This window comes from Capsicum annuum, chromosome 3 (assembly GCF_002878395.1).
Source record: "Capsicum annuum cultivar UCD-10X-F1 chromosome 3, UCD10Xv1.1, whole genome shotgun sequence".
NCBI lineage: Eukaryota > Viridiplantae > Streptophyta > Magnoliopsida > Solanales > Solanaceae > Capsicum > Capsicum annuum.
The window spans coordinates 257,449,714-257,465,602 of record NC_061113.1 but is presented as its reverse complement, the minus strand read 5'-3'; the positions used below and the strand labels follow the sequence as shown (position 1 = coordinate 257,465,602).

At 29.9% G+C, this 15,889-nt stretch overlaps 1 protein-coding gene across 1 annotated transcript; it reads right to left on the bottom strand.

Moving 5' to 3' along the window:
* Window positions 1-10,825: 10,825 nt before the first annotated feature.
* On the bottom strand, window positions 10,826-14,257 carry LOC107865839 (sexual differentiation process protein isp7). Its single transcript, XM_016712035.2, has 3 exons — window positions 13,764-14,257; window positions 11,622-11,943; window positions 10,826-11,189 (listed from the first exon to the last, which is right to left on the bottom strand). Exons 1-3 carry the CDS (start codon window positions 14,114-14,116, stop codon window positions 10,920-10,922), a joined length of 945 nt encoding a protein of 314 aa, XP_016567521.2. The 5' UTR covers window positions 14,117-14,257; the 3' UTR covers window positions 10,826-10,919.
* Window positions 14,258-15,889: the final 1,632 nt, after the last annotated feature.

The following is a 15,889-nucleotide window of genomic DNA, read 5'->3' as shown; positions in this document are numbered from 1 at the left end:
TCATTGACTGGGTCAGCCAAGTTCAAGAATGATGGTCTGGATCAAAGAAGTGATACTACTACTAGTGACTAACGAGGTCAGTAGTCCTCAATCGGGACAATCGTTGTGTATCAATTATCCTTTCTGCAGGTTTAGAGTTAAAAGTGGATTTCATTTTTATGTATTCCTTGTAGTTTTTGCTACAATTGAGGTGAACTTCCCAAATCCTTGTACAATGGGGAAAAATATAATACCGAGTACCAACTAGTTTCTCCATTTCAATTTTTAAGTGCCTTAATTTGATCTGGTACAAAGTTTTAAAAATTATGAAGTGATTTTAAAATCTTGTGATCATAAATTAATGAAGCGTGCAGTGTAGTAAAATGTTCTTTGAATCTGAGGATTTTAAATTTGTAATGAAGAATACAAATATTCTCTTAGACACTTAAATTGGAACGGAGGGAGCAGTAACATTTAGATTCTCTGGATGCACGATGAGAGGAACTGACAGGACATTCAATTAGCACAGTGAAGGAGGCCCCTCCTCACAATGCTTGTTGGACGAGTTACCAATCATTGAACTGCTACCTCAACTAGTAATAATTTGTGTCTATATTTGAACTTTAGCTTGATTTACGTCAGTGTTCCTCAACAATAATATTCTAAACTATATGTAGGGTTAAGTGACCTAAATTGTTTTTAACTTTCCAGCTGAGCTATATGGTTCGAAGTGTGTTCAATCAAATTATCTCTTTCATCAAAAAAATATATTGCGTAAATAAGATAAAAAGTATGTATTGAATTTACTTAACATAAGCTACACTTCCATTGTCGTGACATACAAAGATGATTATACAAGTGCTTAAGGTCACAAATATGAATCCAAAAATTTCATGTGTTATAGTATTTAACAAATTAAAGAATAGGCCATTGTCTTTTCAATACCAAATGTCTTTCGATGATTTATATGCATCTCTTGTTTATTTAAATTGTGGGGTAGATACAGAAGGGGTTTATATTATATTACTCCTATATTAGTGTGTGTATTGGGACCATTTAGTGCTGAATTTGGTGTAGTGAAATTAAACGGTTAAATTAGTTTGTCCAACCTATAATCTCTATTCTTTTGATGCTAAATAATAAAAAAAAGCCACAGGGAAACAAGTCAGTGCTTTTTACAAAATTAAAGGCACAATCTGCATATACCTTGTCCCACTCAACCCATTTAGTTTTGTTTAAAGCAGACCAACTGATGATCTTCCACGCACATATACATCATTATTGATCTTCCTTTCTTTTTGTGGATTTTGCTTTATATAATTTTTATCATTTATTATTATTATTATTATTATTATTATATGTATATGCGCCAATCTGTTTAAAGATCTTAACACTGCTTAAGTATATTTAAGTTGTCACCTAGAGATGATGAGGATATATATATCATATAATATTAGCCCAAACAAAACTATGCGATTTCGTTCTCTAGCCAGAAAACATTTTAAAACTAAGAGTCCTTAATATTTTTCGGTCTTGTATTTGCGTAAACTGTTTTTATTAGAAGCAAGAAATATTTAAGTAGTAAGTTTTTTAGTCCCTTATCACTTATCACCATGGAGGGAAAAATTGGATTATTCAGGGAAGTTAGAGTGAGTAAGACAATAGTAATAATTATTATAGAATTGATTAATAATATTGCTAAAGTTCTCGGCATATCTGTATTTAGCGGAATGATAAAACTTATTCGAGAAGGAAGTGATTTTTACATGGAAATGATAGAATTTGAAGTGATTAATGAAGAAAGTATTACAAAATCAAAAGTCACAAAAATGAAAGGTTGCTCGTGTGAGAATTTGTTTCATTATCTTAACTCTGACAATATATTTTCAAAATATTAATGAGCAAAACATATTTCTATTTCTCTTTTATTTAATTTTTATAAATTTTCTGATGTATATTGTTAGAAGTTAGTGGCGCACACAAAAAAAAATACTTGAGGAGGGAACTGGAAGAGCTAAGAACCTCAAAAGTCATGGATGTGAATCATGTGATAATTAATAACGAATATAAATGTGTGATAAGGTATTCAAAAAGGATGCAACCATGGAAAGATGAATTGACTATGGTCATTTTCTTTTTTTTATTTCGGGTCACTAATGTCATTTTCCAGTACCTTTTTGTATTGTTGTCTTCATCCAAAATTACAAAAGTAACCACGTAAGAATATCTTATCCAAACAATCTCCACATAAGCCAATCAAAATACAACACACAAGCCAATCACGACAAACAGAAAATATGGAGAAAAGCACTTGCACAAATCTTCAGGAGTGAGGGTAAGTTAAACTTGCCATCATATGCTTAATTTCCATATTATTAATTGTTAAACAGAACCCACTGAATTTAATTTTTTAGAGAAAAAAAAAAAAAAAATCATAAGGAAAAGGCAGGGAAAATGGACAAGTGAATTACAAATTTGGGAAACAAAGTTATTTCAACAAACTGAATTACTAAAATATCTGCACTAATGAGATCTTATAAAGAATTGCCTTCAGAACATAAATTAGCTTACTTAAAATGTTTTTACATTCTACAACAATTTTTAGACTTTTATACGGATAACTATTAACAGACTAAACAGACTAAGCTTTTTATTATTATTTCAAAGAAATTGTTTTGGAAAAATAAAAGTAGTTGGTAAAATTAAGTCCTGTCTTTATAGCTTATTTTGCACCGAAATTGCATTAATATTTTACTAGCATCCGTAGTTAATTAGTGAAGAAAATGATTCGTTACTATTTCCCCCTTTTTTTTTTGTGGTTGTTGTAATAGTTGGTGGGCCTCCTTTGTGTTCATAAACAAATTATTGTTGGAACTTAATTACAGTTATGATGCATGGTAAATTGGTAATTAAGGTTTGATAACTCTTTACCCTCTCATCAAATCATTTTTTGCCACAATGAATTAATATTTGAGAGCTTCTTCTCAAAAAAAATAATAATTTAACTTAGGTTGATTAGGAAACGAAATTTTGATTGTCGGTTGCATGATTAACGAAAGAATGATGGTCACTCATGGGTGATGATAATAATAAAAGCAAAATATGATTGACACTAACTTTATGATAATTTTTTTTGTTTTTTTTTTTGAGAAAAAAGAACACGTCAGCAGAATGAAGAAAAGGAGTCACAAGGATTGAGAAAGGTGCTATATATCCTGTTTAAAGAAAAGTCAAGAGCAAATGCAATTTGCCAATTGAGTGCTTTCTACTATGATGCTGACATCAATTTTGTAGAAAACGATATCACCCAAGCACATATGGTAGTATATAATTTCTCCCTAACAAATTATTCGTCCCAAATTTTTTAATTTAATTTCTCATTTTACTTATCTTTTTTCATTAATCAAGAAGAGACAATTTTTTTTTCATGTTTTATCCTTTTCATTAATTACTTTGTCTTCAAATTAAAATATAAACATCATTTAATAGGGCACTACGGTAATCTAGCCATATTATTAATTATTTTTCTTAATTAATGTGTCATCTCAATTTGGGACCGGTAATTTGAGACGGAGGGAGTATTATATAATACTACTCCTAAATTGAGGGCCACCAGATGCAATCCCAGCTTATCTCCTAACTATTGTTCTTCATTCTTATTAGGAGTATTCATTTTGGAACTTTAAAGCATAGTATTTCGATTTTAATTTATATGATATTGTTTATTTGATTAAAGAACTAAAGGAGAATTTTGTAAAAAAACTTATTGTGTAACAAGTTGTGGATATTTATGCAACTATAAATCAACTCATTAAGTACAAAATGAGAATTGTTTCGAAATATAAAATGTAACATTTTTTTAAAAATTTATTGTGCAACAAGCAATGAATATCTATGTAGTTATAAATCATCTCATTAAGTTTAAGATGAGAATTATTTCGAAATATAAAATGTGACTCTTTTTAGGTGAAAAAAAAAGTGTCACATGAGTGTTTTTTAATTTCTCAGTTATCCGATACCTACATTACCAACATGATTTTTTCATTTTCAAGAGCTTAAACTCAAAACCGTTAAAGTTGAAAAAATCTCTATTATCCCACTCAAACTGAGCGATTGATATCAATGAATCTCTCGTTACTGTCCAAAGATAGTTATAAATAAGGCAAAAGTATTTGATGCTTCATTTTTTTTTAATGTTCTAGCATTCTTTCAATACTTTCCCTCCACTTTGTAATCCATTTTTGAGTCTTTGTATATGGAATCAAAGTTTGACATTATGCTCTTGCTAGATGCTCACTTTTTTCAACCGTACCGAACCTTATCTTGCCTGGTGAGATTGATAGGAAAAAAAATGACTGAGACAATAAAGAATTACTACTGTACTAGTATATTTTTAGACCTCATTCAACAACTGAAACAGTGAACTATGAGTGTTGGTGGATTGGACGATGAGGATTCATTATGTTTATCCCCACATTATGGGTGGAATAACAATTTCTGAATCACTAATTCCGAGATAGTTAATTCCTGGATAACTTGTTTTTTTTCAACCAAACAACTACAGTCTACCCGTGAAATTCCAGGAGAGTAGTCAAAAACTATCGATGGATGTTATTTCCAATATATTGAAATACTTCTTCCGATTATCTTTAGTTGTCCACTTTTCTATTGGTACAAGAATTAAGAAACAGTAAATAATAGATATGATTTTATCATAATATCCTTTGAATATAATAAATTTAATGCACTGAAAAAGTACATTAGATAATAAATCATATTTAATGTTAATGATAAAAATGAGTAGAAATAGATAAATTATGAGTTGATTTTATAAATTTGACAAATATTTTGGAACATCTCAAACTAGAAAAGTGGACAAGTTAATGGGCGTGGACAAAACTAGAAGTGACATGGCCTAAATGGGCCTATGGTATTTAGCCGTGAAATTCAGTAGGCCGACGTATAAGTTGTCCGATAAAATGGCTGAATGAAGTCCGTTTTGTAACTTTCACACAACCATCTTTCTATGATCAGAAATCTAGATGCACACAACTAAGCATCTTCATTTTATTTATCATTAATAGTAGTTTTTCTTACTTTTTACCAGTATCGTTCATGCTAAAATTTACAACTAGCCTTTTTAAAGTCCTCCTATGAAAAATAACCATGCTATCATCTAGTTTCACATGTGAAATTTGGAGCTCCACGAGAATATGACTATTTTTTCGAAACTGGAACGAAAGTTGTTATACAAATGTCCACTAGAAGAGTGGAGCTGGACTCTTTTCCAATCCTCTTGGACTATTCGTATGCTGAGCTTGAATTTGGTACATAAGGAGGTCCAAAGATAATTTGGTCCAAACATTTATCAAATGTCTTGTTTCTTCCTTCTTGTCCTCTAATAATATTATGGAAAAATTACCTAAATAAATAACATAAGTTTCTAAACTTCTAAAAATCCCTCCACTTCAAAAAAATTACTTAAATTTCAACATTTCATATTTTTTGGTAAATTTGAGATACAAGTTAAACCTACAACTAACAAGCCGGCTCTGCACCAAAAATACTCTACATCTCCTATTTGTACACCGCAAAATCTGGTGCAGGTTCTATCCATCTTCTCCATCTAATTCAAAACTTTCAATCAAGGTAATTTTTCCTCATAAAATCAGCTTCAATTTATTTTATTCCTTTTTTACGTATTTTTTTCTCAAAAAAAAATTTTGACGCTAGTAAAGCTATGTAAAATTTGAGTCTTTTGGTTGAGCGATTTCTTCGATTTCACTTTTTTTATGCTTCATTGTTTGAATTATCAATATGAATAGAGATTCTGGACCTTCTTTTAATCTTCGGTTTTCTCAATTAGAAAGTATCAAAGAATCTCAAAAAGTTGTAAACTTCGTTCCGAGAGATTTTGACTATGAATTTGTAGAAGAATTGATGGGAGCAAGAATAGAGATTCCGGAAGAATTTCTGCACTTGTTCGTCTTTGATAAATTTAATTTTTTCAAGTTGTTGCTTTGAACATGACGTGGTTGTATCATGGAGGTGTCTGAAGAGCATGTATTTTGGGTCTATGGAGTAGGGGATGGACATATTGTGAATGAATTATAGGGTTATTTTGCATTGGAAACTATGGAACTGTGTTTTGTTGAGGGTTTTTGTAGTGTCGATGTTAGGTCTTTGAAGTTGAAGAGATTGAAGTTGGATCATTATTCGTTGCTTGATGATGGAAGAGATCATACCTTAGATATTGTTTTACAGTAATTTTTTGTCCTAATATTAATAAGGTCGATATACATTCTTAATGTTAATGATACATTTTGCTCATTTTGTATCTGAGTTTATATAGTTCTGATTACTTATGTATCTCGTTTTGTAAAATCTATTACAACATACGAAACAAATATAAAAGTTTTATTTTAGAATTGTCAAAGAAATCTGTAGAGATGAACTTCCTAAGGTAATTGCATGTTCAGATCTATTCAATATTAGGCCGAGATACATATTTTGACTTGGATGATACGTTTGAAAATTCATTGTTTATCTGATTCTTTGTAGCTAATTTTATATGTATCTTGTGATTTATTTTTATATTGAAATTAATATATCAAAAGATACCAATTTTTAAGTACATAGATACATGTTATGTTGACTTGTATCTGTGAATTGTTGTTAATGCTTTGATATGTATCTATTGGTGTTTAAATTTTACTGAAAGTTTTATTGTAAGAGATACAAGTTATGACTTCATAGATACATGTTGTGTTAACGTGTATCTGGGATTAACAGTTAATTCCTTGAAATGTATTTAGTGTTGTTTAATTGTTATTAAAAGTCGTATTACAAAAGATACAAGTTTATCATAGATACATATTATGTTGACTTGTATATGTTAGTTGTTGTCAATGCTTTGATATGTATCTATTGGTGTTTAAATTTTACTGACAGTCTTATTGTAAGAGATACAAGTTATGACTTCATAGATACATGTTGTGTTAACTTGTATCTGGGACTAACTGTTAATGCCTTGAAATGTATTTAGTGTTGTTTAATTGTTATTGAAAATCTTTTAGTCTTTGGTTTTCTCAATTAGAAAGTATCAAAGAATCTCAAGAAGTTGTAAACTTCATTCCCGAAAGTTTTGACTACGAATTTGTTGGCTTTGATGAAAATAGATCAAAGCATAGAAACGATCCCCAAACTATGAAGAAGTTGCGGCAAAAGCATGCTAAGAAGGGCCAGAAAAAAAATGGTTCTAAGAAAAAGGGATCCAACAGAGCTCCCGTCAAGAGAAGATAGAATTATTGAAGCAGTTTTCAGAGATGAGCTTCCCAAAGTAATTGCATATTCAGATCTATTGAATATTAGACCGAGATACATATTTTGGCTTGTACGATACGTTTAGAAATTCATTGTTTATCTTTATTTTTATTAAAAAGGCGTGCAAAGCAACTTACTTCTGTCAATTTTGATTGTGTGTTGCAGTACAAATTTGAGTTTTTTATTCTGTTCTTATGTTATATTAGATACATAAGAACAAAAGATGTATCGTCATACATTAATATGTATCTTTTTTATTTTTTGCTCTTTCAGTTTCCTGCATTTTATGTTTAATAATCATATTAGATACAAAAATAATTTAATTTGTATCTAAGTAATAATTATTTTAGTTGCCTGCTATAACATATATTCCATTTAATTACAATTTGAGTATCATCTGGATGTCATTATGTACTACTTGAGGACGAAGTACAAGAACAAAAATTTCTAACCAACAGATACACTCTCACGAATTGCTTTTTTTAAAGTGTACATCGATAAGGCTTATGTGAACACTATAATGCTGACGTTGGTAAGGAACTTGCTACTCAAGAATGGTGGAACATTTAAAGATATAATTATGTTTCTATATATGAGTACATAGGTGTTTTTAATTAAATTAGTGATTGCTATGCAGGGATTATGGTGTATTTGTAGTTGTCTATGCCGAGTATCTGAGCAAGGGATTAGGCATTCTATCTTCTGCTATTGATGCTCAATACCATCGTCTGAGATATGCTAGATTTTTGTGCAAGTACGTATCTGAAAGAGAAGAAAATGACTACTTTAGTGAGAATGACGATCCACCAAAGACAAGTAGCAAGTTCGCACCAAAACAAACAGACCATGTTTTGCATATTTAGTAGTTGTTTATTTGTTTGCTAGTTGGGTATTAAAATCATTGATGATGTTATAAACTTTGATGATGTTTTGATGATGTTAGTAATGTTTTGATAAACATACATTATGTTTCTTTAATGATTAAAAACTTCTACTTTGTCACCTATTTTAACGCAATGCTGAAGCATTTAAAGGTGTAATTATGTTTCGATATACGTTTTTCTTACATTTTATAAAGACACCGTATCAAATACATATTTTACAATTGTATGTATCTAGAATAATGAAACATATAATACAATATAATGGTAGAAAGCAACACAACATTGCATTATTATGTATCTATAACCGTTTTTTGTTCCTACTAAGACATGTTGTCTCTAAAGTGCATAACAAATTATAGAAAAACTTAATAGATCTAACTCTTAAAACTATTAACATATTAGATTTTACAAGTGATACAAATTATTTAAATTTGTATCTAAAAATTTATATGAGATACATATTACTAAATTGTATGTATCTAGTATAAGGAAATATATTTTCCTATATAATGATAGTAAACAACACAACGTTGCATTATTATGTATCTGTAACAGTTTTTGTTAATCCGAATACATGTTTATCTCTAACCTACATAACAAAAAGTATAAGAACTTATACTATCAAATCTTAATAATGTTGACAAATTATATTTTACATTAGATACAAATTTTGTAAACTTGTATCTATAAATTTATGGTAGATACATCTTAAAAAAATGTTTCTCTTTTCAATCATTTACAATGACATAACTACTAATATACAATTTAATAACATTATCAGTTCAATGTATCTTAATTTCTATATGACATATCACGACAATGAGCTCATGAAACATACATAACTAATTAACAAAGGTACGAACACAATAATTTATTTAGATAACTATTTTTCTTAAAATTCTTTAAAAACAACAATATCATCAATTAAAATATCGAATCAAAGAGTTAAAAAAACCAACAACATGCTGAGAAATTATTCAACATGATTCATTAGTCAACTACATTGTCACTCCTCTTTTGAAAAAAAGTTACAAGTACGCGTGTTGTGACCTTCATAACCACATCTCCCGCAATAATTATTGCTCGATGTCATTCACTTGATTTCTTGTGCCTATTTTTCTTTAGTCCAAACACAATCCTCCAAACGACATCGTATGACATAGCTGAATCAATGAAAATAAAAATTCAACTTATTTTTCTTCAGTTACTGCCAAAAAACAGATTACTAGATATATTAACTACAAAAACATGTATAACATGTATCTAAAATAAAAATTTTATGTTTGTTTCATATGTTGTAATAGATAAAACTAAAACAAAATGAGATACATAAGTAATCAGAACTATATGAACTCAGATACAAAATGAGCAAAATGTATCATTAACATTAAAAATGTATCTAGACCTTATTAACATAAGGACAAAAAATTACTGTACGATCTCTTCCATCATCAAGCAACGAATAACGATCCAACTTCAATCTCTTCAACTTCAAAGACCTAACATCGACACTACAAAAATCATCAACAAAACACAGTTCCATAGTTTCCAATGCAGAACAACCCGATAACTCATTCACAATATGTTCATCCCCTACCCCACATACCCAAAATACATGCTCTTCAGACACATCCACAATACAACCACGTCATGTTCAAAGCATCAACTTGAAAAAATTAAATTTATCACAGACGAACAAGAGGCAACATGGAATCTCCATTCTCTTCATCTAAATATAATACATGTTCTACATTTTTTTTCAACAGCCAAACTAAGCCATTCACCAATTTTTTTATCGCGTGCATCATTAGGTACCGGAAAGTAATATCCATATGGCAAAGTACAGTCGAGTACAACTTTTTGAATTTTAGGAGAAACGGAATGAGCTAATACATAGTCAAGAAAGAATGCGATTATGTTGGTATGACGTTTTTGATTGATCAAAACAGATTATGTTGATGGTTTTTGATTATGTCGCGTATGAAGTTTTTGCAATTTCAAAAGAGATTATGATGATGGTTTATGATTAGAATGGTGGAATAACAAAATAATTGCCATAAATCGTGAGATTAATTGTTGTTTTAATGCTAATTTATCCGTTACATCCCTTAAAATGTGCTAGTTAGGTAAATTAAAATATGTATCCCTAATATATTTCTAAGTTAATTAACATGTATCATCAATGACCAAAAGTTGAGATTTTATGAGGTATTGAAAAAAGTTGAGATTTTTAGTATATACTAGTAAATATGTCGTTATATATGTAATTTTTACTATTATTATTAGCAAACAATATAAATTCCGACAGTTTGAAGCTTCATTGCAGAAAATTATGATATTTTATATAATTATTAAAATTTTGATTTTGGGTCTGTCGAGATATGTAATTAGCGTCCGATACATCCAACGAAAATACATAATTACTTAGGGATTTTTGTAATTACTTTGTAAGGGTGAAAATTTGTGTAAATATGATAAGTTAAGGTGTATGTTTATGTTATTTTTCCATGTTATTAAGTGATTTAGACGTATATCGTTTTTATAATAAAGGAAAGAAAGATTTTGTTTTAGACAATAAAGAAAAGAAACAAAAATGGAAGATGTACAAATTCAGAAAGTTTCTGTACCACACAAGATAATTAAGGGAGATTAGAGAAATGTGTATAGATTTAGAAAGTATAAATCCAGTAGGAAATGAAGAGAAAATGATTGATAAAAATACACTTTTTTTCTCTACAGAGTGAGTGAAAAATGAGACAAGCCAAGATCTTCTTCAAGTTCACAAGTTCGTTTGAGCTTATTTTCGTTGCGCTTTTGCAGATAATCCTTGTAAAAGAATCCCTTATAATTTGGTTTCTCAGCAATTTGCTTAGTGAAATGGGGAAGTGGTTCAATCCATTTTCCTGCTGATACATTATAGAAGAATGAAAATGAATTTCTTGATCTCCCATTTGGTCTCACCACCCTGTGATTTGGACTCTTGTATTTGTTATTCGTCAGCACCTTCAACAAAAAAAAAAAAAAAAAAAAAAAAAAAAAAAAAAAAAAAAAAAAAAATGAACATCATACTAAAAAATGATTTTTTTTAGTCAAATCATTTGGTATGTAGGACTCAATGACCCAACTAATTTAAATTCGTGTAGTATAGAGCTCATTTATAAGGAGAGCACTTTATAGCAGGAATTTTCCACTCCAAGTTTATGAAGTTTTCACCGAGAGAATTATACTCACCGAGAAACTAAGAGAATCCAACATCTAATGACAAGTATAATTTTTTGGCAAAAAGAGGTTCAGTCCATTCCAGATGAACCCGTTGGACTCCCTAACTCCGCCCCTGATTGCATTCATCCCAAATTCTTCTTTGGTGGTGTAAATGTTTAACTACTACTAATAGAATAAATATATATAAACACACATATTTTTACTTTTTTTTACCTGAAGAACAATACCAATGTTGACAACGAGGGCACCCTCTTTTGGTGTTACTGGGATCCATTTACCATCATTTTGAACTTCAAGCCCTCCAACTTCATCCTGCAATACAAACGTTATACATCCAACATCTTTATGTGAATTTACTCCAATTTTTCCCGTTTCTGTTGCTGGTAAATAATGCAATGCTGTCAACACATCTGAATTTCTATCATTGTTAAATTCTGCAAGGGTACTTGGAGGCAAACCCAAGGATTCATTAAGGATACTCTCTAAAATTGCTCCCGTCTTCGAGAATCCATTAAATAAATCTCCCATTACTTCTCTGAAACATTGAACAAACAAGATTAATTAATGAATTATCCTTTTAATTGCTATTCGTTCAATTTGAGAGTGACATTTCATCATATTATTTTAAGCGATCAGCTTTTCATGCCCTACAACTACAAGGGCTTATATGAATAAATTTGTATTCTATTTGTTACATTAATAAGGAAGGTGCGTGCAATCATTCACTAAAAAAATGGTTTTAAGGGTATTTAAATTAAATATTCCTTAATCATTTCTGTAATTTGGTCCCATATATGGTTCTGGCTAGCTAGCTCTGTCATAAATTTAAAAATGATGTAACTCTGTTTCTAAATTAAGGGCTCATTCAACACCAATTTGGTAGAGAAGGAAGATTGAATTAACGTGAAAAAAATGATCTGCGTGCTTCTAGATTTATCTTCAATAGTTACTTTTCTATTTATGATTTTTCATGTTTCTTTTTCTTTTTGTCTTTATGTTGACATTCTCTGTTTTGATGTTTTTATTACGACCCATGTGGTCTTTGAATTAAAAAAATAATAATTAAGGACTTATTTATTCACACTTAATGGAGGTATGAATTTGAATGATTGAGACTTCAAATCATTAAGTTAATTTTGTTTTTTTATATTTGAAAACCTCATATTGGGCATGAACATGTCTGAATGAATCAGAGCTGTGACAGGGTCTTAATCATTCAAACTCTCTTAGGCACGCTACTTATATCCCAAAAAAATTCAAGCTCTCTTCTACAAATAAACTTGATGTTCTCTCTCCCTCTTATCTAACTATCAACCGATTCTAAGTTATTTTCTCCTAAGTGATGATTTTAAAAAGGGTTACAAGTATCTTGTTTGTCCAATTTGTGAGATTCACAGTATGCTGATTTGCTTGATTGATTCACTAAAGTATAGTTTATATTTTTTAGTGATAAATATATATTGTCGAATATTTAATTGATACCTTATGTACATGTTATCTAATTACTAATTCATGATTATCTCACTTCATACTCATAATTTGCGTTAACGATGGGTGCATATTCATGAATTTTTTTTAGCTTATCTCATTAATTCAAGGCCAAGTTGTAGCTCTATTTGTATACTATTTACTATAGCACTCTTATAATTTAGGTAATATTGACTATGTTATACTATGAAAAAAAATTATTTGAATATTTTATTTTCTCACATACTATGAGATATAATAAGTTGAAATTTACATATTTAAATATTTTATTTTCTTATCATATAATAATTTTTACTTTATTTATATTAAGTTTTTTTCTAATACTTTATTTCTACTATATTTATTGTTATTTTATATTTATTGTATTTATTTATAAATGACTTAAACATATTCAGATTCTGAGAAAAAATACAATCTTAATCATAGTATTTAGATTCAGATTAGATTTAGAGACAGTATCTTAATTATTGAGATATGTATTCAGATTCAGACGAATTAATCTTAAAAAAAAAGAAAAAACAAATACGGCCTAAGTCTGTATCATATGCCATAGTTCAAGAATTTTATGCTTTTGTAGTGATCTACAAATCATAGAGACGAGTACAAGAGACAATTAAAAGTGTGAGTTCATGCTGTTGTAAAAGTTGGATAGGCGCAAGTTTAGACAATAAATAGGTTATTTTTGGGACAAAAAGACAACTACAAGTGTGAGTTTATAAGTTCAATGTAGCGATTACACTTGGACAGTCAGGTCTAGTGATGACAAGTAAACTGTATGATGAATATTAATAGATAAAAATGGCTAAACAATACTAATAGTGTCAAACCTTTTTAAATCGTTCTAATATCATAGATTACATAACTTACCGGAGCTGTGGATGCTTGGCAGGAAAAACATTGAAGGTGGATCCAGGCTGAAGCATAACCAAGTACTCTGAAAACTCATAAGATGGATTTGGTTTTCTGTTATAGCCTGCAGGAAAAGGTGCCCCCGGTAACGGAGAACCCTTGATTTTCTCTTCAACGGGACACTCAAAAAAGGACTTTGATAGTTTCAGGGCGCGGCTCATCAGGTCCAAAGGCACCCCATGATTGACTATTTGGAAGAAGCCATATCGACTACATGCTTCATTTATCACTTCTCTCTCCTTTCTCTTCCCATCTTCATCTCGTAGTAAGAAAGGGGAGAGATCGACTATTGATATCGCTGAATTATTCATGTGGACTTGCAATAGTACTCAGGGAACCAAGATGCAATAATTTGGTTTTGAGAGACGGCTAAGACGGATCAGCTTATTATATTACGACAAGATTACACACAAAATGGTGGCTTTTTATATGCATGTGTTTCTAGCTGAAGATTTGCTTGGCTCCCTGGTGATTATATATCTTATTAAAAAAGAGGACAAGTATGGTTAAAGATTAATTAATCAAATAATTTAATGCATGGTGTCTTTTTAAGTGTTTATATGCATGTGTTGCTGGCTGAAGATTAGCTTGGATCCCTGATGATTATCTTATTAAAAAAGAGGACAAGTATGGTTAAAGATTAATTAATCAAATAATTTAACTCCTTTGGCAGAACCATAGAAAGGGACATTACCACCTCACATGGATCCTTCATTTTTACTACTATAATTTGCTGTGTTAGATCTCATCTAGTACTCTTTCTCATCTGTCTGATGCATTCTTTAGTACTCGTGAACTTTTCTAAAATGAAACATATAGTAATATATTAAAATATCTGTATACTTACTCGGCTTAATTCTCAGATTTAAGGTAATTTGTGCACAAAAAAAAAAAAAGACAATGTTCCAACTGGGTGCAATTGATAATCTGAGGGGAAATCTAAACAATTGAACCAAAATTTCCAAACAATTACATAATAGGTTTTACAGGAATGTGCTAATATTTGTATGAAGTTCCGATGTGTAATTGTATTTCGACATTAATGTTATTGTAATAGTTGGAGCAAATTACGTAGGTAGTCTTCCAACAGCTTGCTTCTAGCAGCTACCCCTACAAATGTAAAAATAAAATAAAAAAAGAGAGGCATAAAATAATGGTCTATAACACTACTAGAAAACTGTAAATTACATGGAGATTTTACCCGGGAATAATATCGCAGAAAATACATGCGGATTTACCTATAAAAATATTAAATTCCTCAACATTAAACTATATTACCTGCGAACTATATATTTGCAACAAATTCAGCAGGTAAATTTGGCGCCATTTTGCGCAAATTTCTTACTTGCGACATTACCTAGGGAAATATATCGGCCGGTATTTTATCTATAGGTAAATCCGCAGGTATATGGACAAATATATATATTTTTTAAATCCGTAGAAAAATCCGCAAATAATTTATCCTACGAATTTACTTAGAGATATTTTGGTGAAAATTTATGTAATGGATTTTATTACCTACGAAATTATTTGGAGATTTTGTGCTACAAATTTTTTTGGGGATTTATTCTTGGGGATTTACCTGCGAAATTATTACTTGCGACATTACCTGGGAAATATATCAACGGGTATTTTATCTCTAGGTAAATCAGCAGGTATATTAACAAATATATAAAAAAAAATTAAATCCATAGAAAAATTTTCAAGTAATTTATCCTACGGATTTACTTAGAGATATTTTGGTGGAAATTTATGTAATGAATTTTATTGCCTAGAAATTTATTTGGGGATTTTGTGCTGCGAATTTTGCTGGAATTTATTCTTGGGAATTTACCTGCAAAATTATTACTTGCCACATTAGTTGGGGAAATATATCGACGGGTATTTTATTTCTAGGTAAATCCGCAGGTATATGGACAAATATATAATTTTTTAAAATCCATAGAAAAATTCCCAGGTAATTTATCATACGAATTTACTTAGAGATATTTTGGTGAAAATTTATGTAATGAATTTTATTACCTACGGAATTATTTGGGGATTTTGTGCTGCAAATTTTGTTGGGGATTTATTCTTGGAGATTT

Excerpts from the sequence above, each read along its gene's own strand:
- LOC107865839 (XM_016712035.2), bottom strand. The coding sequence starts at position 14,116 with ATGAATAATTCAGCGATATCAATAGTCGATCTCTCCCCTTTCTTACTA. Across the intron at positions 11,944-13,763 it reads GCCAAGCATCCACAGCTCCG|AGAAGTAATGGGAGATTTAT; the intron begins GTAAGTTATGTA and ends TCAATGTTTCAG. Across the intron at positions 11,190-11,621 it reads ACATTGGTATTGTTCTTCAG|GTGCTGACGAATAACAAATA; the intron begins GTAAAAAAAAGT and ends TTTTTGTTGAAG.